At 34.4% G+C, this 26,250-nt stretch overlaps 1 protein-coding gene across 16 annotated transcripts in view; it reads left to right on the top strand.

Moving 5' to 3' along the window:
- LOC102679953 (rap guanine nucleotide exchange factor 2-like) overlaps positions 1-26,250 on the top strand; it is a 161,769-nt gene that overhangs the window by 130,152 nt on the left and 5,367 nt on the right. For 6 of the 16 annotated variants that reach the window (XM_006616887.2, XM_031511043.1, XM_031511046.1 and 3 more), the window contains 15 exons: positions 14,845-14,943; positions 18,644-18,862; positions 18,943-19,295; positions 19,381-19,842; positions 19,927-20,219; positions 20,294-20,597; positions 20,705-20,936; positions 21,004-21,308; positions 21,385-21,569; positions 21,654-21,865; positions 21,961-22,192; positions 22,255-22,566; positions 22,639-22,956; positions 24,109-24,225; positions 25,715-25,897. In XM_006616887.2, coding sequence (XP_006616950.1) covers positions 14,845-14,943; positions 18,644-18,862; positions 18,943-19,295; positions 19,381-19,842; positions 19,927-20,219; positions 20,294-20,597; positions 20,705-20,936; positions 21,004-21,308; positions 21,385-21,569; positions 21,654-21,865; positions 21,961-22,192; positions 22,255-22,566; positions 22,639-22,956; positions 24,109-24,225; positions 25,715-25,897 — 3,826 coding nt within the window. Of the gene's footprint in view, positions 1-6,815; positions 7,404-14,844; positions 14,944-17,287; positions 17,785-17,873; positions 18,215-18,643; positions 18,863-18,942; positions 19,296-19,380; positions 19,843-19,926; positions 20,220-20,293; positions 20,598-20,704; positions 20,937-21,003; positions 21,309-21,384; positions 21,570-21,653; positions 21,866-21,960; positions 22,193-22,254; positions 22,567-22,638; positions 22,957-24,108; positions 24,226-24,894; positions 25,050-25,714; positions 25,947-25,976; positions 26,020-26,250 lie in introns of those variants that run through there. The other 10 variants (XM_006616890.2, XM_006616886.2, XM_031511044.1 and 7 more) reach the window with 9 other exon arrangements.

Raw genomic sequence — 26,250 nt, 5'->3', positions numbered from 1 at the left:
ATCATGTGCGTTCTTTGATGTTTTGCACCAAGCAGTTGTAGTTTCAGTATGTATAATTTATGGCAAATATTACACGGATGAAAAGAGTTATATATATTAGAATATACGATCGTCGTATGCGTCTCGAATCAGAGCTCTTAAGATACTCTTAAATAATATAAAAATTCAAGTAGGATTGATGGCAAATTGTGAAGTGTTTACTGATTAAAAATATTTTATAAATTCCAAAGTAAAATCTTTAAAAATTAAAATCTTTTCTTTTATACTTCTCCTCAGAAATATTGTATGGATCCATACACATTTATTCATTCCTCTTCGAAATTTAACAATAATTAAAAATTCGAGTATCTATGATATTAAGTTTTGATTCTTCGAATGAAATAATTTCTCGATACTGTTGATTGAATCGATTTACGAAGATGGATAGAAATAGATTCACGAGATTATTTTAACTTTCCAGAAGATTTTTGTCAAATATTTAAAGAAGATACGAGTGAATTTCATAATCGAGGAAATAGGGCGAGTATATTTTGAGAGTGAACAGACCTAGAATGTAACAAGATTTTATAAGATACGTGGGGATATGTTTTGCCGGTGATTTTATTACGAAATTCAATCGATCGCAGATCCCTCTTTCACGAAGACTTGTCCATTGAACCGTGAAGGACTGGCTTAGATCTAGAAAGCTACGGACATGTAATCATTTTTACTCTGTGGGAACATAACTGTACCTTATAACTCTTACTTTAGAAACGATTATTATTCCAAACACGTTCGCTAAACATTGTATCGTTCCTCCTTACTGAAAACATTAAACTATGAATATTTATAAAGCTTACAAAAAATAGAAATCGTCGTAACTTAGGAACTTGAGAATCACGAAACGAGGACAAGATCATTATGAAAATTGGAATGCCTTTCAGATTTCTCTGCGTATAAAAAGGAACTTACAAAAATGGAAAAAAAAAAATAATTAAATGAATAAATAATGATCTTATCGATTAATTAATTAAACTAAATAATTGAAACAATTATTATACATTCTTCTTATCATCTGTTAAACATAAATTTCAATCGAAAAATAGTTAAAATTAATTTATAATAACTCAAAGATTTATTATATGAAAAATATTTGTTTAAAATATAATCTTGACCGTGTGAATTGATCGTGTAACAAACGTTCCTGAAGACATTCTGACCTCTGGTCGATTCCACGAAGCCACGTAATGACGTATACATCCACACATGTATGAGTCAAATCCTCAACTTTCCATTCATATCTTGCGGTCACACGTAGAATATTTAACGTGATGTGCCACCATCACGTGTAATAATGGACAACACATATGGATAATAGAACACGAATAATAGCCTTATTGACAGTGATCAGAGGAAATTGCATAATTTGCGAAAATAGCAAAAATTATTTCTCTGTTTCTTTGTCTCTTCGGAAAGGAGATTGCGCTTTCTTTTCTTTGCAAAGAGCGGAAAATGTCAGTTTCGTTCTTTCTTCGAAATTTTTCTCTTATTATATACGGAACATTTATCTCGAATCTGCTGTTGCCAAAAGAATCTGTTTTGAAAACATCGTCGAACGTCAAATCTCAAAGCCTCGTTCGATTATTCTACAACTCTTCTCCATCTTCAACCTCTCCCAAAGGATTTTCTCGAGACGTCAGCCAAGTGGTGCAACCACAAAGCGGCCACGTTACGCTATTCCCCGCAAATGGAACGCCGATGTTCCAACTTTCGAACAGCCTCGAAATCGAATTCCAACTTTTCTTCTAGGGATTTTGATTCGACAGGGTTGCTATTTTAAGTCGATCTCGAGCTGCTTGCGGTTGACACTGCTGGCTCTCAGTATACACCCTCACAAATATTGGATTACTTTAGATTAAGATGTTTAGAGAAATCTCTGCGTTCTTTAAATAATTGACGATGTTCGAAAAAAATTGCAAAATTTTTTCCTCGCTTGCGAATGCTTATTGCATTTAAACCGAAGTCTTGATACAATTGAATATCTCATGAGAAAACATCCAGTGTTTATGAACCAGTAACAAAGACATTTCTGTTCTTCCTGTGATAATGCAAGGTTTTCTGTTTACTACATTTATTATTATTATTTAATTCCATGCTTCGAATGATTGAATTATCGAAAGATGAAGAGCAAGTAAGAATGATGTAATGAACGATCTATTATTAATTATTATTCAAAAAGATTCGACTCGATTATCTATCGATTGAAATAAATACATATAATACATCTTTCTTTCCTCAGCATCATCGATAATTCCAAAAAAACGTGGCGATCCTTTTCTCTCAATATTCTTTTTATTTCTTTTCCAAATATTCTTTTTCAAGAGTATATTGGTCCCACATGATCCCAATACTTGTTACTCCACTAGATAGACGTCTCTCGTTCGCACGAGATCGACGTGTCGGTGTACAAAGAACGGACAAAGAACGAGGAGAAACGGGGAGGGAGAAGAGGAAGAAAAATTAACATCCGCGGAGAAGATAACGAGCTTATCAATCGCGTGCCAGACAAACGGCACCAGTCGCGTTTCGTCCCTCGATCGGTTCGCGCGAAAATCGCATCAATTTCGATCCAATTCATTCGATCCATCGATCCGCTCGAACGACGTACGTTTTCAAGAATTAATGAAATTCTCCTCAAGAATTCCATCGAGTGAGTGAATCGAGTGAACCGAGTTAATGGTGAGAGAAGAAGTGTCTTGTCTTCGATTTCGTTCAACGCTTTTTCTAAAATTTGACGATTGATTATTCGCTCGTGGCTCGAAGAAATTGAGGTAAAAAAAAGAAAAAAAGAGACGAAAGATTGTCGAAGAATACCATTGTGGGGCTTATCCTCGTGGGTCACGAGAAAAAGCTGTTTTGCAAATTCGTTCAGAGTTCGAGGATTATTGGAGTGGACTGTTGGTGTTTTGGTCCTGATATCTCGCTCCGTCTTTTTGTGCATCTTCTGGGAATCCTTTCCTTTCCAGGAAATGCATTTTGCGGGGAAAGGGACGGGATTGAATGAACTTTTGTGCAATTTTTATCTGTCAAGGACGGGCACGTTCTTCGCGCTCTATTGGAAAACTTGTATGTTCGTGTCCATGTTCTTTTTTAGGTGTTATAGATTTTATAGAAAAAAAATTTCCATTTGAGATTGAGGAAATGAAAATCTCTCTTCGATGAGTTATTTTATCAAAAAAAAAAAAAAAAAAAAAAAAAAAAAGGAATTAATAGATTAGAAGTAATTTAAAGATTGTTCCAGAAAAATTTAGCTGTTTGTTTGTTTGTACAGACTTGTTATTAATTTGTCGGGAATGACAATTTTTATCTGCAATTTCGTTATCGATTTAATCAGCTGAAGATATCACGTTGGCTTACTCATATTTCTTTTGTTATGTGTTCGCATTCTTCAGGTTTAAGATGTTGCAGTGCAATTTATTGGAAATAAATGTAATTAGAATTGGAAATCAAGTTCGAAACAAGAGGTTGGAATTTTTTTCAGCTTCGCGATTCAATTGAAAATAATTAAAGCTCGTGTTGACGAGAAAAGGAACGAGATATTTCGATATCTTTATTACATATTGTACAACTCGTAGATTTTATTCAAATCTAATTAACAATGTTCTACTTAATTTTTTTTTATATGTCGTGCTCGCCGCAAAAAAATTTTCCACTCGCGAAACTAGTGCAGCAACTAAGCAATAAATTCTTTTCTCTTTTCCTAGATAAACTGGTTATATAATTGTTAAATAAATGAATCTCGTGTATCATGATATAAAATCCAAAATTAATTTCCAATCATACATTTTTAATAATCACAAAAATATGAATCGTCAACGTGACAAATTTCTAAGTTTCTCAAAAATATAACTCATACCTGACCTGTGTTGGACAAAAAAATGGCCTCTTCCTTAAGAATATATTTCCACTTTCTTCCACCGTTAATTAAATAATTCCAATATAGCAAATAAATAAACATCACCACAATCCTTTCCCCTTATAAACCTTAAACCCACGCATCCTCTTCTCCTCTTCAAAAATCATTCTCCAAAATCTATTCACATGTCTTCACCTCTTGCATCCGATGTGCTAGAATTTTCTAGTAGCAAATAGACGTAGCGTACACGGTGTAAAGCGTGAGGGAAAAAGCCTTCCTTTCGAGAAACAGGAACGCGACATAGAACCTAAAAAATAAAAAAAAAAAAAAAGAAAAAGGAAATAGAGAGGGGAAAAAAAGAGAGAGAGAAGTGTGAGACAGTTTCGCGAAACGGGAGGAGGGGAAGGGATTCGTTGTCGGGACGGAATTTCACGAGCGCAGTTTCTCGTCTCGCAACGAGTTTTTCGTTTGGCCGGCTTCGTGTGACGCCAATGGTGTCGAGACGAGGGGCCGCAGGAAGAACCGAAAATAAAGTAGACAGCCGACGAGAAACGCGTATGAATATGCGCGCGCTCTCTGGCAGTGTACGCGCCACAAGCCTTCCTCGCCTCCTGTTGGTCCGGCCTGAGTAGGAAATTTTTAGCTCGTCGGTGGTGTACGCATCCGTATACGCATCACGGCGGGCGTACAAATTCTCGCGTTGCGACCGACCCCTGAGGCCGCATCCGTCACCGAACCGCCACCGCATTTTTATTAATTCGTCTTAATAATTGTGCAGCCGTTGGAGTGGATATCCACATCCGTGTAAATATTTCAGCCGGATTTCTCGACTCTTGGCGATCGTTGTCGCTCGTCTTCGTACTCGAAAGGAAGGATTTTTTCCCCAGATGCTTTTTGTCTGTAGAGTCTCTTGTAGAGGTTGTTCTGAAAAAAAGAGAAATTGGTTAGGTTGGGTTGGTTGGATTTTCGGTTTGAGATTATATTGGATGGATCTAGGAGCGACAGGTGAAATTAAGTTACGGAGTTTGCGGTTTGGCCGAGTTTGAGTGATTTGAGATTTTATTCTTGAGAGGTGGATAATTGGATGTTCGAGTATTCGAGGTTTCTTCCAGTTTTTTCTCTTTCCACTTTTGAATTCTTTTTAAAATAAACGTCGTCAAGTTTTTTCCAAGTATTGCACAGTGGTTTTCACTTCTCTAGACGGCAAGTGGCTGTCTAATTTATTTTCTCTTCCGATGTATAAGTAGAATTATTTTCTTCTTGATTATTCGAATCGTAGAAATTTCTCTGCGTAGAATATCTCTCATGGAAAGGTCTAGCTTCGTTCGACCTAGAGTCGTCTCAAATTTTTCACAGGGGACGCCGCCGATCCGGCATCGCTTTCTACGCGACACGTGTTCAAAACCATGTGTCACCGGGCCTCCATAAAAATCACACAGAAGCAGAATTTTGTTAGAACAGGGTCGATGGTCGGCACAGCATACTTTCTTTTTCAAGAACACACTTCAGTTTTAGCATGCATTTTTAGCCGTGTTCTGCGCTCTTCTCCTCTTGTTAGGTTTTTACGATGGTGTTAGTTGTAATGAAGCATGTGATGCCTTTTTTTTTTATGCTTATGCGAGAGATGAAATGTTTTTTAGTATTCTGACGTTATAGCAGTATAAAATGAGACGGGGTTTGCCACGAAGGTTTCACGATTAGGTCTTTCGAGGTTTATGATAATGCAATGTAATAATGTAAAAATATTCGTTTTTCTCATATTTCTTGAAATTTTTATACGCGATTTTATGAATATTTTATATTTGTGGTTTCTTTCTTTCTTTTTCTTTCTTTTTTTTTTCAAATTTTTGGATTCATAAAAGTATTTCATGAGATAATTTATGATACTATTTTTCATCATTTTCGAAGAATGTTCATTCATATTATCGTAGATTTTTCAAATTTTGTTTTCGAACTTTAGCATCGCTAGTAAATATAGATTTTATTTCAAGGATGTAATTTATCTCGTCGCGTGTAATCCACGCAAACAAAAATTTTTAAGATTATAAGACTATAAGATATATTTATTTATTTTCAAACTCGTCAAAATTTCTTAAAATTACTTTCGTTCTTTCTTATCACGCAATCTCGCCAAATTTCAACAACTCTTCTTTAATTCTTAAAGAAAAAAATTCCATGAATATTTTAATCACATATACTTTCATAAACTCTCTCGATTTAAAAAACTTACCCTCAAATGTCGAATCTGTTTGTATCCCCTCCCAAGCAAATTCGCCAATTTTTTCCGATTCGCCAATTTAATCCCGAAAATTAATTAAAAATCTGCCGCCAATCTCGACAAATTCCTCATCGATTCGATCGCGGTCATTCAGCATTGTCAAAGCCGCGAGTTATTCTATCGGTGAAACGCTCCATTAGCCCACGATAAACGCTATCACGCGTCCCATTTTACGCCGTCCCATACGATCTGACAGCGCCAAGTATCGCTGGCCTACGTCACTGCGTGCGTAGTCACGTGACTGGTCGAGTCACTCTTTGGCCCTCAAGAATCGTGAACGATTCAGTTTATCGTGACCCGCGATGCGGTCGGCACCGTGCGTCTACATCTCCTATACCGTTTCCCCTCCGACTCCGGCGAGCCTTAACCTCTTCCAACCTCTTTTTTCACGGTTAATCCGATGATATTTCGACCTTGATACATCGATCGATTCACCGTGAACGTTTTATCGCGGATCGGCTATCGGCGACTTATTAAACGGCCGTCTCGAAGTGTGCCATTTTAACGAGGACAGCCTGTCGTCGCACGCCTGTCGTCTAGCGCGAGTTTTACTTTTGACACGTTTCCATCCGTGGATCTTAATCAAGTAGTGGTGTTAATACAATTAAAATTATCGATTATTTCGAAAAGATTTACGCGATTTTTGTTTTTTTTTCTTTCTATTGTTTTATGAAAAGGATGAAGATGAGAGGTGAAAACACGATGTGAAATGGCGTATACGCACGATTGATAGTTCCATTAGGAGACCTGTATTACAGTTTTTTAAACGGTATCCAGAACCCGGGCATTAAAAAGTGAAAGGGGCACTCGTGGAGAAATTTTATTTCTCTGTGATTTTTTTTTTTTTATTCTTCGAGTGATTTTTTTTTTATTATTATTCCACGAAGTACGTGATAACGTATCGACGTTAGAGGAATTGTACACGTTGGTCGATTTTATGTCGAGTGGTGTTTGGAAAGTCGAAGGAGAGTCTGAAGTTGAAGGTAATATACTGTAGTGGTGTGAGTGATGAACGAGACGAGGGACAAAGGTGTGCTCGAAGGTGCGGTGTGAAATGGATACTGGAGATAGTGGTTGAACGACAAAAGGGAAAAGTTTCGATCTACGAAAATGTTGAAGCACATGAATCGGACCGGACGACCTCGGGTCATCGTGAGGAAGAGGAAAGGTCGTTCGTTGTCCAGAAGTTGGCCTGGTACACCGAGGCCCTTATCGATCGTCTCGAACGAGGTAAAAAGATTGGTTTAATAATTAAATAGGCATTTTCATCTGGAGTGATGTTAACGTTCTACTTATTTAGCAAGCAAATTTTAAACTTAACTTTTATTTTATTTTATCCATGAATATACATTAATGTACAAAGGTTTGTTTAATTTTAAACTGTTGACTCGTTGTTGAAAAATGTTATTTATATCAATGCTATTGTCAATACATTCTTTAAATAGTTAATAAAATATAAATGATCTCACGAAGAAAAATATAATAATTCATTTTTTTTTTTTTTTAAAAAAAAAAAAAAAGAATTATTATATTTTTCTTCGTGAGATCATTTATATTTTATAAAATATAAATGATCCCCCGAAGAAAAATATAATAATTCTTTTTTTTTTTTTTTAAAAAAAAAAAAAAAGAATTATTATATTTTTCTTCGTGAGATCATTTATATTTTATAAAATATAAATGATCCCCCGAAGAAAAATATAAAAATTCATTTTTTTTTTTTTTGAATAGAATAATTTTGAATTTATTTGATTATTTTTCATTGTATGAAAAATATGTTTTCTTCTTGCATAAATATACAACATTAACGTTGAAATTATCGACTCGTGACATGTCCTAAATATAATACATAGATGACTGTAATTAGAGAGCTAGGCAAAAATTAAATATATACATCATCCACAAATCTTTGAACACTAATTTTAAACATATTCAAATAAATATTAATTAATCTATAATATGTAAACTGGTAAAAATTTATATCAAAAATCTTTAAAATCTGTTATTTTATCTTGGCAATTCTAACTTGTCATTGAATCACAATTGACGTTTGTACATGACACAGATCTGTTCACAGTGTTCTCGATCCAATAATTAAGGAAATCACGACAATTATCTATCTTTACTATTCTTGTATTTCGATAGATTGATGTCACGATATCTTAACAAACCTTGTGTCATTTCACAATCGAGCATACGATTATATGATAGAAGAGTCTCTCGTTCGTTTTCCAAAAAAGAAAGAATCGAATCTAGTGTATAAAGTGCATTTACATACGAGGCGAATATATTTCGTGGAATTATTTACATCGAAATTTAACGGTCACGCGTTCGTGGCATGAATCGAGCACGGTAAACTTCATGGAACCTGCTTGAATTTTTATGTTGGTAAATAGAGTTGGATGTGTTACAAATTGTGTCAAGAGGCAGAAGGAAGTTGTTGGTGATTTAACGTTGAATTTATCGTGTGTTTATAACTCGCGTGAATGTGAATCGAGAGAATGGATGGGACATGTAGGATTCTTTTGATCGTATTGCCTCGTTGAAGACGAGGGGGGATTTGTTATTTTTGTTTAAGCGATGATTAAGCAATTTTCGTGGAAAAAATTATATTATATCTCACGAGAGTAATAGAACGATTTAGTGAAATTTTAAAACAACTTTAAAATATATACACTGTGTTCCATTTTGTTTTTTTCATTCAAATAATGTTGTAACTTAATATAAAAATATTAAGTGTTAAAATTTGAAATGAATTTATAAAAGGATAGAATGTGGAAGAAAATCAAATAATATTCATAATTAATACATAAATTTAGGAATTTAGAAGATACATGTTTTAGTTATTGAAGAAAGGATATGAATTTTATTATAAATTTTTACTTTAGAATTATAGAAATTAATAATTAGTCCCTGATGATTCTGATGATTTTTCGTCATTTTCATTATGCGGTTCCGTATTGTAAATACACCATTATATTATCATCGTACAATTTATTTATAGCTCCTAGTTTTCCAATTGATGTAAAAATACATTAATCGATTGCAACTTTTTTCTTGTAAACAAACAAAATTCTGATAAGAATTAAATTCCACATTCTTCCTTTGTGTTATTGAATACGTTTTTCCAATCATGATATCATAATCTTAATAATAATTTTTCCATGCACAAAGAATTTTAATTTTCATCATAATTTTATTATAATAATTATCAGAATCTCTTTAATCAAAGGCAAATCACGTTTTTCCCGTAACGTTTTTCAACTTTCTATCAACACTTCTAATTAACAGACTTCCGATAACTTCCCAATTCTTTAGCCTTTCAACTTTTATTCCAATTTTTATTTCATTCTCGTTTCAACAAACAAACAAAAAAAAAACATTTAAGAAAAAGAAGAAGAAGAAAAAAAAGAATCGACAATTCTTCGTTTGACGTATCAAATTGTTAACAAAATAATTGGTTAACCAATAATTATAATCTCTCGAAAGAAAAATTTATGAAAGCTACACGACGAAAAAAAACGATAAACGAAAAAGATAAATATTGAAAAATATTTTTGAATTCTCCAAGAAAAATAACATATATGCATACGTCGACAATTGTACTATCTTTGTATTTCCTTTCATCATACTCCAATTAAATCGTGCTTGAACTATGTCACAAAGCATGAAGAGGAGGTCAACGTGTAATATATTCGACTAATTCAACGAGATGTTTTTCCATCGATGGAAAAGTACGATTGCCCTGATCGAAAGTGAGTCGATAGGTGGAGCGGGGTTAAGCGGGGTTTATTGAAAACGAAATGGAAACGGGTTGAGCGTCGTATCCCGTTCAAGGCAGAAACATCGGTTTTATCGCGCGGCCGCGTCTGCACGCGCGCGTGTATGCGTCCGCCCACGCGGAGCCGAAGGGCCCACGCAGAGCTCGAATATATGTATAACGAGGACGAGGCGGAAGATAAAGGGGAAGGAATGTGAGAAGACGCGCCGCGTAATTGCCGGAAAGGGGATGAACTTTTCGCACGGAGATCGTGTTTACCTGAGATCTGTCAGTCGGTTTTTCATTTAGATGAAAAGATTTGATTACGCGCCATGAAATATTGAATAATGCAAAGAAGAGGGGGGTTACTTGGAAGGCACTTGGTTTGAAAATTATGCCATGCGATTTTGTGATTTTGATGATAATTTTGATGAAAAATCGGCGAATTTTGTATTCTCTGTTATTATTATTGATTTCTATTAAAATTTTCTAAACGTAATCATTACGAGTCGTGGTATGGTTGCAACAAACATGTAATATACGTGGAAATTTTTACTTTTTCTTCTCGTTTTTTAAATAAATTCACGCATTATTTTTTACATGTTCGATTTCGTTTGAATTCCATACTGTTTTGATTATGAAATGAGTTCCAAATATTGGTGCCTATATGTTGGAAAATAATATGTAAGGCGATGACAAACGATAAGAAAAATTATAAAATATAAACATAAATGTTTAATTTGAAACGATACACTCGATATGTTGGTTTCTCGATAAATAAATTTCTTTGATCTTTTATGAAATAGGCTCGACTTTTATCGATAAACTTTTTCTTTAAGATTTCACTAATCAATGATATTTTAAATATTAATCACGATATCGAATTATAAATACGATAAGTTATCATAAAGATAAACTCAATTAGCAAAGTCGATAAGCTGAAAATTCTTGATTTACAAGGCTCAGAAAGATTTGACAATCGAATGATTAATATCACACTCGTAGGCGTACTCGAGGATCAGTTTCATGAAACTCGTTTGAAAACTGATCGTTTGATATTGAGTTAAATGAATGGAGCAGTGGTTGCGAGTACTTTAAAGTACATTTATAATTCGTCGATTAGTGGGTGGAATTTTCAAATTATGTTACACTTAATGAGATTGTGCGGGTTTGGAATATTCGAGCATTAAATGAATTACCATTACACTTATAACTGTCGGGTGCATCGATTATCGATGGAATAATACGAAGTACTGTTGATACACAATAATAGATTAGCTTATTCGATATTTTACACAAATTCTCTTTTTAACAAATCTTCTATATCAACTCAATATTTATCATTAATTGATACCATTTATCATTTATGAGAATCTTCCATTTCTACCTAAAAATTGATAACATTAATTTATATAATTATAATCTTCTTCTCTTCTTACCTTTTTTTTTTAAGATAGGCCAATTAAATTGTTTCAATTCACTTAGGAAATTTAAAAAAAAAAAATTATCGTTGCTTTTAATCTCAGGATTGGCGTGGAAAAATTAAATTAAATATATTTTTTTCTATTTTTCTATTGTATAATTAAATCTCCAAGCCTTTGTCTTCTAAAGGTCAATCATTAATCGATTCCTTTATTCAATTTTCATTCTCTCGTTATCAAAATCAATTAGTATCGTTGCCATTTCATTTTTCTTTTTTTTTTTTTTTTGCAAAAATCATTACCTATTTAACACACACATAGGGAAACTCATCTCGTGTTTATAGAACCGCAAAGGCTCGGTTTACAAGCGAAGCGATACATCTCGAAACCGATTTCTCAATGAGCCATCATCGTTCGAACATCGTAAACAAATGCGCAAAAGGGAAACGAAATAGATCACGCGCCATGCTCTGTTTGCTCGGATCGCAAATGAGTTTTTCGCGAGGTGGAGAGCCACGAATTGTGACGCGTGACGCAAGCAACCGATGCAGAAAATGTGCACGCGCTTTCTCGTTACGTAATCCACGAATTATAAACAATCGAGTCGAGTCGCAGCGATGTTTGTCATTCCTCGTCAAACGTGGAGAAACCTCGACGAGGAGGTTTGGCAATTGTTGCCCGTGACACTGCGAAACACTCGTTTCATCGGGTCAATGTTTTTGGGCCTCGATGGTGAAATTATTTTGCAACGGTTTACCGATCCATAAATATTTTCCTCTCCAGTTTTTTGAAAACTAAAAGTGGATGAATTAAATTAAATTATTCATTTTGGAAATGGCAAATGATGATTGGTTGGTGGAAAATATTAATTCATTGGTTTTATTCAAGAAGATCTTTATTCCAAGATTGTGAGAATTAATTTTATACGATGATGAAATGAAATAATTTAAATATATGTTTAATATTGACATTGTGTAGAGAATGCAAATTATTCTGTTCAACTGATCATTATAATAAATTATATGTCATCTATGACAACGTTTTATGTCAATAGTATTCAAAACTCATAACATAACAAAAATAATTACATATGAATATTTTTTTAAATAATGTTCGTGTCAAATTCCTTCAAACGTCTAAATAGCATGTTAAAAAATACTTTATTCGCCTAATAAAATTTTTTCTTTCGTCAAAGCGGTACTTGTCAAAGAAAATATTATTATTCATACGTGAATATTGTAATGAACATATTGCACAGCGTGAACTAGCATGATATAAAAAAAGTACATATCGACATTGAAAATATAAATATATGAAAATTACGATGTAACGATGTGCTTCATAAATATTCACAATTAGATAAATATTCATAAACGCAATAAACATGTTGCATTGTATGTAATTGTTTTGATAACTAAAAGGAAAAATGATCCATTCCTTTTTAATTCTTCTTCGTGATCGATGATTGGATTAATCCTTATACTTTCACTTTCATGATTTTCCATATACCTGCGAGATGTGATTTCAGAAGGGAAATAGGCTCGAAGAAGATCGGTTATAAGGTACTGGTTACCTCGAATAATCGATAATTAACATACGTGCCCTGCTATCTTGGAAGATCCTGTATAGGAATCGAGATGTTATTCCAAGCGAAACAAGTTTTAATATAAATTAGATGATGTAGATTTTCCATGTTAGTTTTAAACATGGCTATAGACGAGTCATTTCGTAACAACTATCCAGATTTCTGCTATATCCGACTTAATTAGCAGGTTGAATAATTGATATTACGTTACACATCCTTTTGGGATGTGAACGTGATTTCAAAATTATCTATAATAATATCCCAGTACTGGAATATTTTTCGAATTCTGTTAAAATTGTATCTGTATTTATACGTGATACAATTAAATTCATTTAACCAATTATTTCCTAAGCGAAAACATATCGGTTCTTCTTCTTTTTTTTTTTTTCAGAAGGCACCGATATCTCGGGAAAAAAGAGGAAAATTTTACCGTGTAATCTCGATTTTAATATGCAATAACGTTATACATAGTATACAGAATCTTTCGCGTAATTGGAATCTTTAAAATATCGTTAACATCTAAAAGAAAATGTTGCCCAGTATAATGTGCAAACTTATAATCTTTCGAAGGTATCGCGAGTTGTTCAGAATCATTTATTTTTATTTTATTTTATTTTATTTTATTTTTTTTTTTCCACGTAACCCCTTTAGAGCCATATAATCCATCCATCCGCGTGAAATATCCAATATACATAAAAATATTCATCCATAAAACTTCTGTAAAATAATTTTCCATAACGATTATTACACGTCACAGGAGAAACCAATTAAAAGTTACAAATCACTGGAAACAACGCGTCAAGCGTTACGATATACGAGTATGTATTAACGCGTAACGGCTGTAAATACAGATAGTACCTACGTGATATTTTCGAGCGAGTAGTAGGGAAGGCGTTTCGTTAATTTCCGGCGTGTCGAACAATATTTTTCGCAACGTGCACAACGCGTTTCGCATCGGCTGTTCCCAATCGAATCACCGTATCGTCGACCGGTGGAAATTCAACTTTCATCCCGAAATTGGTTAAATGCTGCTCGCCTCTAACAATCGAGTCGCGAGGGAGCGGTTCTGTGAATGGCAAGTATAATCGGCGTATCTACCGGAAGTCCGGCCTACGGGTTCCGGCCCCGAGGCACGCTCATCTCGTTGTCTCTCTGCGTTTTTTTTTTCCCTTTCTTTTTATCCCTCCTCTCTTTCTCTCTCTCTCTCTCACACACACACTTTTCGTTCTCCTTTTTTTGCTATTTTTTTTTTTTCGTGCGCATCATTGAACAACGAGACGCTGTTGACGGAAAAAGAGAGGCACGAGGCTCCGTGCAATGAGAGGGGGTGAGAAGTTGACGCAGCTGCACAAGTCGCAGGTGGAACCGGATTAGATTATCAACGCCACGGTGTCGTTCCTGGGGACGATACGGCTGCTCTTGCGGCCGAGTTGCTCGTCATTCGAGAAATTTGAAACACGCTTCTCTTCCCCTCTCTTGCCTCTCTTCACCTCGGTGAGAATTCGGGTTCCGCGCTCGAGTTCCGTCGAATTTAGAGCGAAATGTTAGTTTGATGAATGTTGATTGCAGATTACTGTGGAAAATGTGTGTATATGTGTGTGTGTGTGTTAGATGTCTGTGAGATAGTTTCTGATCTTCAATAATATATTTTTGTCTATTTTCTTTCTTCGTCCTTTTCGATGAGGATTTACCCCTTTGTGATCGAAACGAAATATTTTTTATTCCTCTTAAGTTAAATTTTCTGGAATAAATTTGTAAGATTTATCCTGGTATTTTTCAATAGGATATTTATGTACAAATATTATGTAAATGTATATATTATTGCAGAGATAGCAGATATAAAAATTTAATTGTAATTGCTCTTTTATTTTTTTTATTTTTCTGATTATTCTTGTTCCTTTGCAGATCGACTACCCGGAACTGCACGGAGGAAGGATGCATCGACCACCGCACCCTCATCCCATAACTGACCATCGACAGGTCAATTTGGTCTTCGATGACACGGTAAACATCTGTTTTCGAACCTTTCTCTTTTTTTTCTGCAGATAAAAATTGTAAGAGCATTCTTTCACAGATTTTAAGAACGCATTCACGTAGATAATTCTTTTTTGATCTGAATTTTTTCATATACTTCAAGCATTATGCATATAAATTCTTGAAATAAATACTTTTAGGCTAATTGGTTTTTTCAAGTGCTAATGCGTTAAATTTTTTTTAATATTGCTGCAATATAAAATGACATTTTAATATATCCATAAAAAATTTATTGTAATGCTGGAATAACTTGCTTTATTCTTAAATTTTACTTCTTTGTCTCTCTCTATTGTCAAAATATCTTGGTCCCATTATCCACTTCGAATTTTTCCTAAATTCTAGGCTTTCAAAAATTCTGATAAAATTCAGAATATCTCTATTACTGATACCTCTATTACTGATAACTCTACTTCATTATATTTCAATAAATTGTTAATCTTTAAAAATTAAATTTTTGCATAGATAGTTATATATCTCGTTTGAATATAGTACAATTGATAACAAAGTGCATTCATATTAGACGCGATCCGTCAGAGTTGGCAGGTATCTATCGATAAATCAAGTCATGTGCACTTTTGCACATGATTTCTGATCATTTCTCTCGCAACGGTTCATTTATCTCACGTCATAGTTCAAATCGTTGAAAGAAAGTTTAATATCGTCATCCATGATGCGTATGCTTACACATATTTTCTTTAATCAAAAAAAAAAAAAAAAAGGAAAAATAAATATTAAAAAAATGAAAAAAATGGCGAGATCAAGTTGGAAGTTGGTTGGTGATAAAACTTTTAAAACAATCGTTTTTTATTCTCATTGTATATGTTTTCTCATGCATTTCAAATGCGTATCTTTTCTCTCTCCCTCTCCCTGTAAAGAAAACTTTTATCAGTTTGTAAATTTTTTTATTTGCATTGATGCTTATACAGTGAAAATCACGAAGAATAAATAGCGATCATTGAAAGAAGATTTTTTGTTGGAAAATTTCCGTATTGTATTTAAAAAAAAATTCGATTTTTTTCTGAAAATATGTAATATTATTCTATTTTATATTCGTCTATACCAAAATGAAATAAAAGCATCTTTCATCCTTTTAATATTATAGAAAAATAGCGCCTTCTAATTTTAGAATAATATATGGTTGTTATAATTTTTTCTAATATACCATTAAAAGTTATAAATATTATAATTATTTTAATTAGCTCCTTAAATAATTTATAATAATTTATAACTATATTGTATTGGAGTCTCTAAAAATGAATACCCTTAAATTAGTATACAAAGTATACTATTATTATTTATAACACTATCTAATATACTATTATTACCAAGATATAAATATATAATTTTATTATATATAATTTTTCTTAACGTTCTTTCAATGTTATATCAAGTAAATTAATTATAAATTTCGGATAAAAAAAAGTATATCATACTTGCGCTTTCCCTTGCTAAAATTTTCCAATGTGGCGCTCCCGGATCGAAAGTTCGTTAAGGTACGACGCGTGCGCGTAAGATGATCTACATTAGACTGTCTTTCCCCTAAAGAGTCTGTGGAATGCACATCGGTGGCATGCACTGGTATGTCAATGTCTGTTCGGTTGAGTAGGAAGAAACTGAATGAGAGAAGCAATTTGGAAAGTCTGTGGAGCAGGACAAAAGGAAAAGTGAGACATGGGCACGACATAACGGGTCGTATAAATCATCCGTCGGGTCGGCCAGTGGCCTTTAAGTTACTATCCGCTGTATTGGATGCTTTGAGCAGACCGGTACTCTTTTCTCCGAGTATCCTCTTTCTCTCTCAATCGCTTACCGACTGACGATTGACCGACCGTCGACTCCTTAAGCTCGTTTCACACGAGCGATTTTTATGAAACCTCACGTTACGTCTCATCGCAAGTTCAAATACACGCACGAAAATTTTATATAATGTTAAATTGCTATGTAATAATTTCTTCATACAAAATGATAACATTTTTAGTGTGATCGATGTTTGATTGTCCTTATTTATACATGATTAATTATTTACGAAGAATCGTTTTATGTGTAAGATTTCATCTGAATACAATGTGCATAAAAATATGTTTTAAAAATATATTTTTCATAATTATTGTTTTCTTTAAATTTAAATGAAAGAATTTATAAATCAATTCAATAATTAAAAACTATTTCCAATACGTTAAACAATACGTTTGCTATTTCAGAAATACAAAATGAAGTGTTGAATGATGTAGAAGTTTGGATATAGAAATAGTATGTAGTAATAAATGATTATTAATGAGATGCAAGTAGGCTGAAACGAAAAATCTTCTCGAGGACATTTTCAACGCGTTATCAATAGCAGTGTTTTGTTAGTGTCACGGTCAGAAGCTACAGGTGGGCCCCCCAATGTGCGCCCTCCTATTGCGACGGGCCTGGAGTTTGCCGCTCAGTTGGGTCACGTGACCCTATACTTTCGAAGGGAATGCCGGTGGTAGGATGAAGGGTGGGGGAGGGACAAGAGGCAGTCCCATGTCCGCTACTTTGCTAAGCTGACGGCCCACGACACGGGGCACACCAAACGCGCCACGAGCTTCGTAAATGCACACAAAGAAGGTCACATCGCGTTGCGTGTATATACATTGGCATATGCGCTCGCGAATGAGAGTGGGTTTCGCGAGTTCGATCGAGTCGTGGACAAGTAACGAAAAGAGAATGTGGTCGGATAGTGGTTGTTCTTTATATTATTTCTCGTGATCTAAAACACGGAAGAATAGAGTGTCGAACAAGTGCCATTATTAAGACGATAGGATGGACGCCTTCGGCATGTACCAAGTGAGTCTGATGATCTCCCGCGGCTCAAAATGGCCTTGGTTTATCACGATATTTTCCTCGTTCTTAAGATTTCTTACGAACAATTCATTATTATGAAAGATCATAGATGATCGTTGATGGTTATTGTGGGATGACAGATGTCACGATGTTTTTGTTTAGACATACGTGCCACTATTTCTATCTCTTTCTTGTTGTGTGTGTTTTCTCTGATCGCTCGATGTTGCGTGCGTGATGTCATGTCTGGCAACCTAACCTAACTTAAGAACAGAGCTTGTCCCCATCACGCCCATTCCTGGTATTATTCCGTAAACGAGCACCGCTCGTAGTACCCATGTTTTTGTCTTACATGTTTCTTGATCCCGTTCTTTGCAGCCTCTTCCTACCAATTGACAGATCGATGTCTGGGGATGATAGATTGCACGTTATTCACGTAGGTTTCTTTTGTATGAGAATTAAACGGAACAGTGCATTGATAATTTTATTTTGAATTGCACTATGCTATTGTTTATAATCTGTGATTATGCCGATACATTGTGATAAAGAATGTATTGCTTTGGATTTAAAATCGTCTGGCATGAACATTAATGTAAACACTTTAGTTTAGATATTTGATAGTGTAGTAATAACAAAGCGAATATATTGATCATTTTTAATTAATGCAAAAATATCACGATGTATGTCAATGTTAAATTATACAAGATATAATTATATAATATATAGATTAATTGCATAGATTATTATCAAAATATTTTTATATTAATTATTGATAAAAAAATGTGCAATATGGATTAAAATATAATATAATTATATAATCAATATAATATAATAATTAATTGGATTTTCTTTTCTTGTATTCTAGTTTTCTCAAGGCCTGACAGGCAGGCCAGAGTTATACCAAAAGTCCAACAGAAGCAGCCATTCGAGTGACACAAGTTCAGCATATAGTGGTTCAGACACTATGACATCTGTACAAGGATCATTAGATGCAGATCCAGATGCAGATGATGTTGATCTATCAGGACTTGTTGAATCTATAGTGGATAGTGATGAAGAAGAAGATCTTGCAGAAAGCATGGATGTAATTGATTTTTTTTAAACAACTTTTTAAATACTAAAATATTTAATAAATAAAAATAACAAATTACTTTTTATTTATAGAGCTTGACTGTCCGTGATCCTGTCAGAGAATGTTTAGAAAAAGATCCTATGGAAAGGACAGAAGATGATATAGAAACCCTCTTAGAATTCACACAACAATTAAAGGCCTTTACAAATATGACTTTGGCAGTAAGAAGAGCGCTGTGCGCTGTGATGGTGTTTGCTGTAGTTGAACGTGCTGGTATGATAGTTTTGAATGATGGAGAAGAATTAGATAGTTGGAGTGTGCTTATAAATGGTGCTGTGGAAATTGAGCATAGCAATGGAGAAATTGAACAACTGCACCTTGGTGACAGTTTTGGAATTTTGCCCACTATGGAAAGACTTTTGCATAGAGGTGTTATGAGAACAAAGTAAGTTTTATATTAAATATATATTATTACTAATATTCATGAAATAAAAACTTAATTAACATAATTTATTTATTTACTTTTTTAGATGTGATGACTGTCAGTTCGTATGTGTTACTCAGGCAGATTATTTCAGAATTCAACATCAAGGAGAAGAAAATACAAGGCGGCATGAAGAAAATGGGAGAGTAATTCTAGTAACAGAGTTAAGAGGTGCTTTAGATGGCGGAGCACGCAGGGGTCATGTAGTTATTCGCGGAACTCCTGAACGTTTAATGTTACAACTTATCGAAGAAAACAGTATTACTGATCCTACTTATATAGAAGATTTCTTATTAACCCATCGAACATTTATTGATAGTCCCTTGTTAGTTGCAAGTCAATTGTTAGAATGGTTTGATCAAGCACAAGTCAGAGATAGAGTTGCCCGTGTAGTACTTCTTTGGGTAAATAATCATTTCACTGATTTTGAAACTGATCCAGCTATGATGGAATTTCTGGAAGCATTTGAAGCTGGATTAGAAAGAGAAAAAATGCAAGGACAACAAAGGTATATTTTAATCTGAATTTATGTTTTTTTGTATAATTAGTAAGTATTTATATCATTTACTTACAATTTGTCAATAAATTTTAGATTATTAAATATTGCGTGTGCAGCAAAAGCGAGAACGCGGAATGTAACATTAGCAAGACCAACTAGGGATGAAGTCTTACATTTTAGTATTTTGGGGGGGTATGAAAGGGGTTTCGGTATTTTTATTTCAAAAGTAGATAAAAAGTCAAAGGCTGAAGATGTTGGTTTGAAACGTGGTGATCAAATTTTAGAAGTAAATGGACAAAGTTTTGAACACGTGAATCATGCCAGAGCTCTTGAAATTTTAAGGGGATCTACTCATCTCAGTATAACTGTTAAATCAAATTTACTTGGTATGTGGCATCTTCTAGAAATAATAACTTATGGATTATATTTTTTTTATACGAGCAATGAATTACTGTTGTAGCGTTTAAAGAAATGCTTCAGATGCCAGATGATTCGCCAAGACCGCGGGGAAGAGCAAACAAATCCGAAATTTCAAGATTACAATCAGATCCACGTGCGAGGTTGTCTACGCATGTGGATACAGTAACTCCAGTAAATCCATTGAATCCTTTGGTGGGTGGTGTACCATTATTAATTCCTGATTCTAACGTTTCTCCTTGTAAAGACGCTAAAAAGGAACATAAAGGATTCATGACGCTTGGACCCAAAAAGAAATTACAAAAAGCTCTCATAAAAATGAATATACTGCCAAAGAATACTATTAAGTAAGCTGAAAATATATATTTTTCTCTTTCTCTTTTTTCTTTTAATTTAAAAAAAATATTTTAAGGAAAAATTTCAAGGATGTATATAATAAATAATTCATTTACAGTGATGGTGTACATGTAGATGATCCTCTTGCACCTCCTCATACACCACCAGGAACAGGAGGACTTGCACAAACTACTAATCTTTATCACTCAAAAAGTAATCCTGATCTTACGTCATTGTATTGCTATGATGACTTAAGGGCACCTGATTATCCAGAACATGTTCTAAAAGTTTATAAAGCTGATCAAACTTGTAAATATCTTCTTATTCACAAAGAAACAACGGCACACGAGGTAAATATTTTAATCTAGGAAATATATTAAAGTTTTCTATTCATGTGCTAATATAAGATAATTTTAGGTGGTAATGCTTGCTCTTCAAGAATTTGGTATAACTGAAGGTAGTTCGAATTTTTCTTTAGCTGAAGTTAGTGTTGGAGAAGGAGGTATGATCAAACAACGCAGGTTACCTGACCAATTGCAAAATCTTGCGGAACGAATTGGTTTAAGTTCTCGATATTATTTAAAAACTAATGGTATTTCGGAGACTTTTGTAGCAGACGAACAAGCGCCAGAACTCATACGCGAATCTCAGGTTCATTTCTTACAATTAAATGCAGTTGAAGTTGCAATTCAACTGACTCTACAAGATTTCAGTATATTCAGGTAAGTTAATGATATTATTCATTTTTTTGTAATTTATTTTTTACATAATGAAAATATATTTATATCTTATTATTAGGCAAATTGAATCTACGGAATACGTGGATGATTTGTTCGAATTAAAGAGTAGATATGGAGTGCCAATGCTCAGGCAATTTGCAGAACTAGTCAACAGAGAAATGTTTTGGGTTGTGACAGAAGTTTGTTCTGAACACAATCTCGTTCGACGTAGTAAAATAATAAAACAATTTATAAAAATAGCAAGTAAGTTTTTTAGCATTTACAATCATCGATTGAAATATTTATATTATATAAGTTTTTCAACATTTTCTTATTTATTACAAACAGGGCAGTGTAAAGAATGTAAAAATTTCAATTCTATGTTTGCAATTGTATCTGGTTTGGGTCATGGAGCTGTATCCAGATTAAGAGCTTCTTGGGAAAAACTGCCAAGTAAATATCAAAGGCTATTTAGTGATCTTCAAGAATTAATGGATCCTAGCCGTAATATGAGTAAATATCGACAATTGGTAGCATCTGAACAAACGCAACCTCCCATAGTAAGTTTCTTTTTATCTCTCATATTTTAATTATCTTATTATTCAATTACTTGGTAAATAATGAAATAACGTGGAATATTTTTTTTTCTTTTTAGATTCCATTTTATCCAGTAGTGAAGAAAGATTTAACATTTATACATCTTGGTAACGATTCTAGAGTGGAAGGTTTGGTGAATTTCGAAAAGCTGAGGATGATCGCAAAAGAAGTAAGAACATTAACGAATATGTGTTCTTCGCCATATGATTTATCGATAATGTTAGAAAGAGGTGGCCAACCACCTAGTTCTGCAATGGTTGCGTTAAATCAAATGACAACTGGCAATCAAGGTAATTTAATTCAATTATATAAAAATAGAACCAGATATATGATAATTCATTTTTACTAACAGTGTTACAATGTCCAGGAGGACAGACAGCTACGGTGAAAAGACGAAAAAAATCTACCGCTGCACCGAATCCGAAAAAAATGTTTGAAGAAGCACAGATGGTTCGAAGAGTAAAAGCATACCTTGCCAATATGAAAGTAATAACTGACGAGGAGCGGTTACACGCTTTATCTGTGGAATGTGAACCTCACGCGGGAGCTGCCGCAGTAACTGCAGTACCTCTTAATGCGAGCAGAGGGAGGAGACATCCTTCTCCTACTCTATCGACAACAAGCAGTGCCAGCAGCACTAGCGAAGGTAGAAAGAGTATACAAGGTAAGATTTTATTTGTTGAAACTTGACTTAAGTTGTATAAAGTGATAAGTATTAATTACATTATAATTTTAGGTACAAAGTTCGGAGCAGCATCGCCACAAGCAGTACGAAAAATGTTGGCGCTTTCCGATCCCCATAAAACTCGTCCCTATCAACCAAAACACTGTCCACCGCCGCTTCCAGTGCCGGGATTGGCATTACATTCCAGCGGACTGGAGCCTAGTCCCGGTGCACCTAGGAGAGTAGGATCTGGTAGCCGAGTTCCTATGCATGAGAGATCCCATAGCGATACTCCTTCCAGTTTACCACCACCTGTCGATCTCAGTGCTGAAAGTAGTAGCGTAACCAGCCTGAGCAATCTTCAGCCATTAAGAAAAACGTTGACCAGTGGTAAGTTGATTAATTTCGACACATGAAATGGTTCGAAACGAGATGCTGTCAATCACCGTTTGATATACATTATACATACATACACACATGTACACGTGAATACTTTATAGTGTCAAGTTTTTTTTCTGTGTCTCTATACATTTTGCTAGCTTTAGATCGATAAATCACACGGTGCTTCTTTTTATTTTTCTTTTGAACGTTGTTTTATTGCGACACACGAAAGAGCAGACACATCTCGTGAAGTACCATTAAATGCACCTTTCATTGCTCGTGACCGTACACACTGGTCAGGTCTCGCAAATTCTAAGAAACTATCTCATTTTATATGCACGCTGCACAGCCGTTTACGCAATTCATAAATGTTCCATGTTTATATTTAGCTTATCCATTTTACACGCATCTTGTACGTCGATTACCGTAGCTCGCGCTTTTTTTCAATCAATATTATCGTCCCGTGTTATACACATCACGGTCCTGTTCCCAGGGCGAAGCACGTCTAGCTTCAATTTAGAAATACTCACCATGGGACATACGGACGCGTGAATCATCCTTCAGTAATTTAATCTTATTGCTATAGTCTTGTTTATGTTTTCTTTCTAATCACTTTTTATCAACAATTTAAATAGATAGTAATTTCAATTTTTATAAATTTTCTTAATACTTTTCTCAGTTCAAATATTAATTTAATTATAGGAAATAATTATCGCTCCTGGGAATCACCCTTTTGATGAAATCTCATTTTTCAGGACACTAATATATATATATATAATTTTTTTTTTTTTTCAATTTCAATACTTTTTTCTTCGATATAACACGTAACTCATTTTATTATTAGAAGTAGTTATAATAAAATAATCGTTTACAGAAAGACGATCTCTGGTAGGCGTGCATCGAAAAACAAACGCTGTGCGAGCGCGACTTTTAATCGCTACATTTTCGTAGGCGTTACTGGCGTGTTTGTTGTGGCTCTGATTTTTCAAATGAGAGAACGAGAGTGAGAGAAAGAGACAGAAAGAGAGAGTGTTGCGGATTACCATGCGTCTGATGAACGCGATTAATATTTGTTAGATAATTAGCAGTTAGCGGGCGCATCAGGGCGAGAACTGGGTTAGAATGTGTAGTGATAGAAGTGTCTTGGGGACGTGTGCGTAGGTTCGGTGACGAGCAGTGACAGTGGTCACAGTACGCAACTGGACAGCCACAGCGGAAGCAGCGTAGAAGCTGGTGGTAGTCCACCGCCACCTCAAAGACGGCACTCCGCTATGCAAGGTACGTAAACTTGAACCAAAAGAGATCAAATAATTCCACAAGCTCGTGCTCATTATTCCTCTTGTTCCCTTTTTTTGCCCGCTCCGTAGACCGTAGTTTAGAAGGTAGAACCAAAGAAAGAATCTGGAGTGGTCCAACAAGATAAAATTGCCTTTTTTATTTTTTTTTTAATTTCTTTTTTTTTATCTTTTACTTATTACTTATACCTTTTTTTTTTTCTTTTAAATTAAAACGTTATCGTTGTTGATGATACGTATATATCGTGTATGTGATTGACACAGTAATTGAATTGCGTGAAATACGTTTCGTGGTACGATTGTTTCAATGAGTCTCTGTTTTCCTTTTTTTCTCTGTTATAATCGCAAAAGTGATCGTATAAAAAAAGAAATCTTTTTTTTTTTTTTTTTTTTCCAGTAGTGTGTGACGTATCGTTATATATTTTTTGTAGTTAGTTAAACGAGAATGATTCGTTTTGGAAACGTGTGATATTTGTTGTATATACGTCTCTTGATGACTATATATGAATATCCTTCGAGTAACTATCTATTTTTTCATTTTATTTATTTATTTATTTATTTTTTATTTTTTTTAATTTTCTTCTTTCCCCCCTTTTTTTTCTCTCTCTCTCTCGTTTAATATTGAAGTAACTGAAATATTTTCTCATTACAGTTTGCCGTTACACACAGTCGTAATCCGTTTACTCCTTCGAATCATTCGTTTCACTGTCGGGTCACGATTAGATTTTAACGTTGAAAAGAAAAAGCGTATGTCCCATGGCCACTCATCTTCATTTTTCTTTCTATCGTATGGTAGTTAAGATCAAAGAATTCCGTGCAATTTAAACTGTAGTACATAATATTACATATATTATAGTTATATATACGTACACTTTTTTTTTTTTTTTATCCTTTCCGGTAACATTATTTATTTACCGTTTAGCCGAGCGTTGCGCCGATAAAACGTATATAGGTAAACGTGCTTTATAGCCGCTTCTTCTATCCCGGGAGTTCCAATCGCTTTCAGTACATTTATCGCTTAAAGCTTTTTCTCACAGAGACTCGCTTCTTTACGCAGGGGCATTATTCACGCATACACGCATACATAAATATTTATAGTATAATAACTTCGACCCAATTTTTCGCGATCTGTTACACTCGCGGTACTCACTCTAGGAATCGTCTTCCTTCATAAGTTCATAAAGGAAGTCGAAGTTTATTTCTTTCCTCTTTTCTCTCTCTCTCTCTTTTTTTTTTTTTAATTCTTTCGAATAAATTGTACAAATCTCATTGTATAACGTTGTATAAATACATTGTACATTTCTAAGATTTTTCCATCATATCCATTCTCCCTGAACGTCTCTCTTCTCTCTCTTTAAATAAAGAGTAAAAGAAAATGGAAAGGAGGAAAATGATATCACCGACGGTGAAACCGGTGTATCATTGTAAATTTTGTAAAGAAACATTTCGTATGTGGCCTGTGTGTGGTGCAGGGTCTGTTTTGAGAGGTGGTGCACCTCCGTTCCCTCACGCGGTAGCAGTGTTACCTCCGCTTCCTGCCAACCACAACCAGAACCACAACCACAATCATCATCACCACCACCACCACCACCACCACCACCATCACCACCAACATTATTACGATCATCACCATCACCAACCCCAAAATCCTCAAGGTGAGTCCGCGATTGTCTTGCCTGTCTTGAGTTTCTTTCTATCTCTCTTTTTCTCTTTCTCTTTCTCTCTCTCTCTCTCTCTCTTTCTCTCCTGCAACTTGGGCTGATCTCTCCTTTCTTTCTTTCTTTTTTTTTTTTTTTTCTTTTCTTCCTTCTCTGTAGAAACTCTTCGTTCGACTCTGTGACTGCGTTGCTTCCGGGTATAATTATGCATGAAGTAGTTTGTATGATCATTAATAATCTATGGCGATGGATCTGTAGAGTGCAGTTAGCAATGAATGGGAAACGAGACACTGTACTAATCTCTTGGATATAGAGAGATAGAGAAATGGTTGACATTGATAATACCTATC

Source organism: Apis dorsata, unplaced genomic scaffold, assembly GCF_000469605.1.
Source record: "Apis dorsata unplaced genomic scaffold, Apis dorsata 1.3 scaffold_285, whole genome shotgun sequence".
Lineage (NCBI taxonomy): Eukaryota > Metazoa > Arthropoda > Insecta > Hymenoptera > Apidae > Apis > Apis dorsata.
This window is presented reverse-complemented; position numbering and strand designations above follow the sequence as displayed.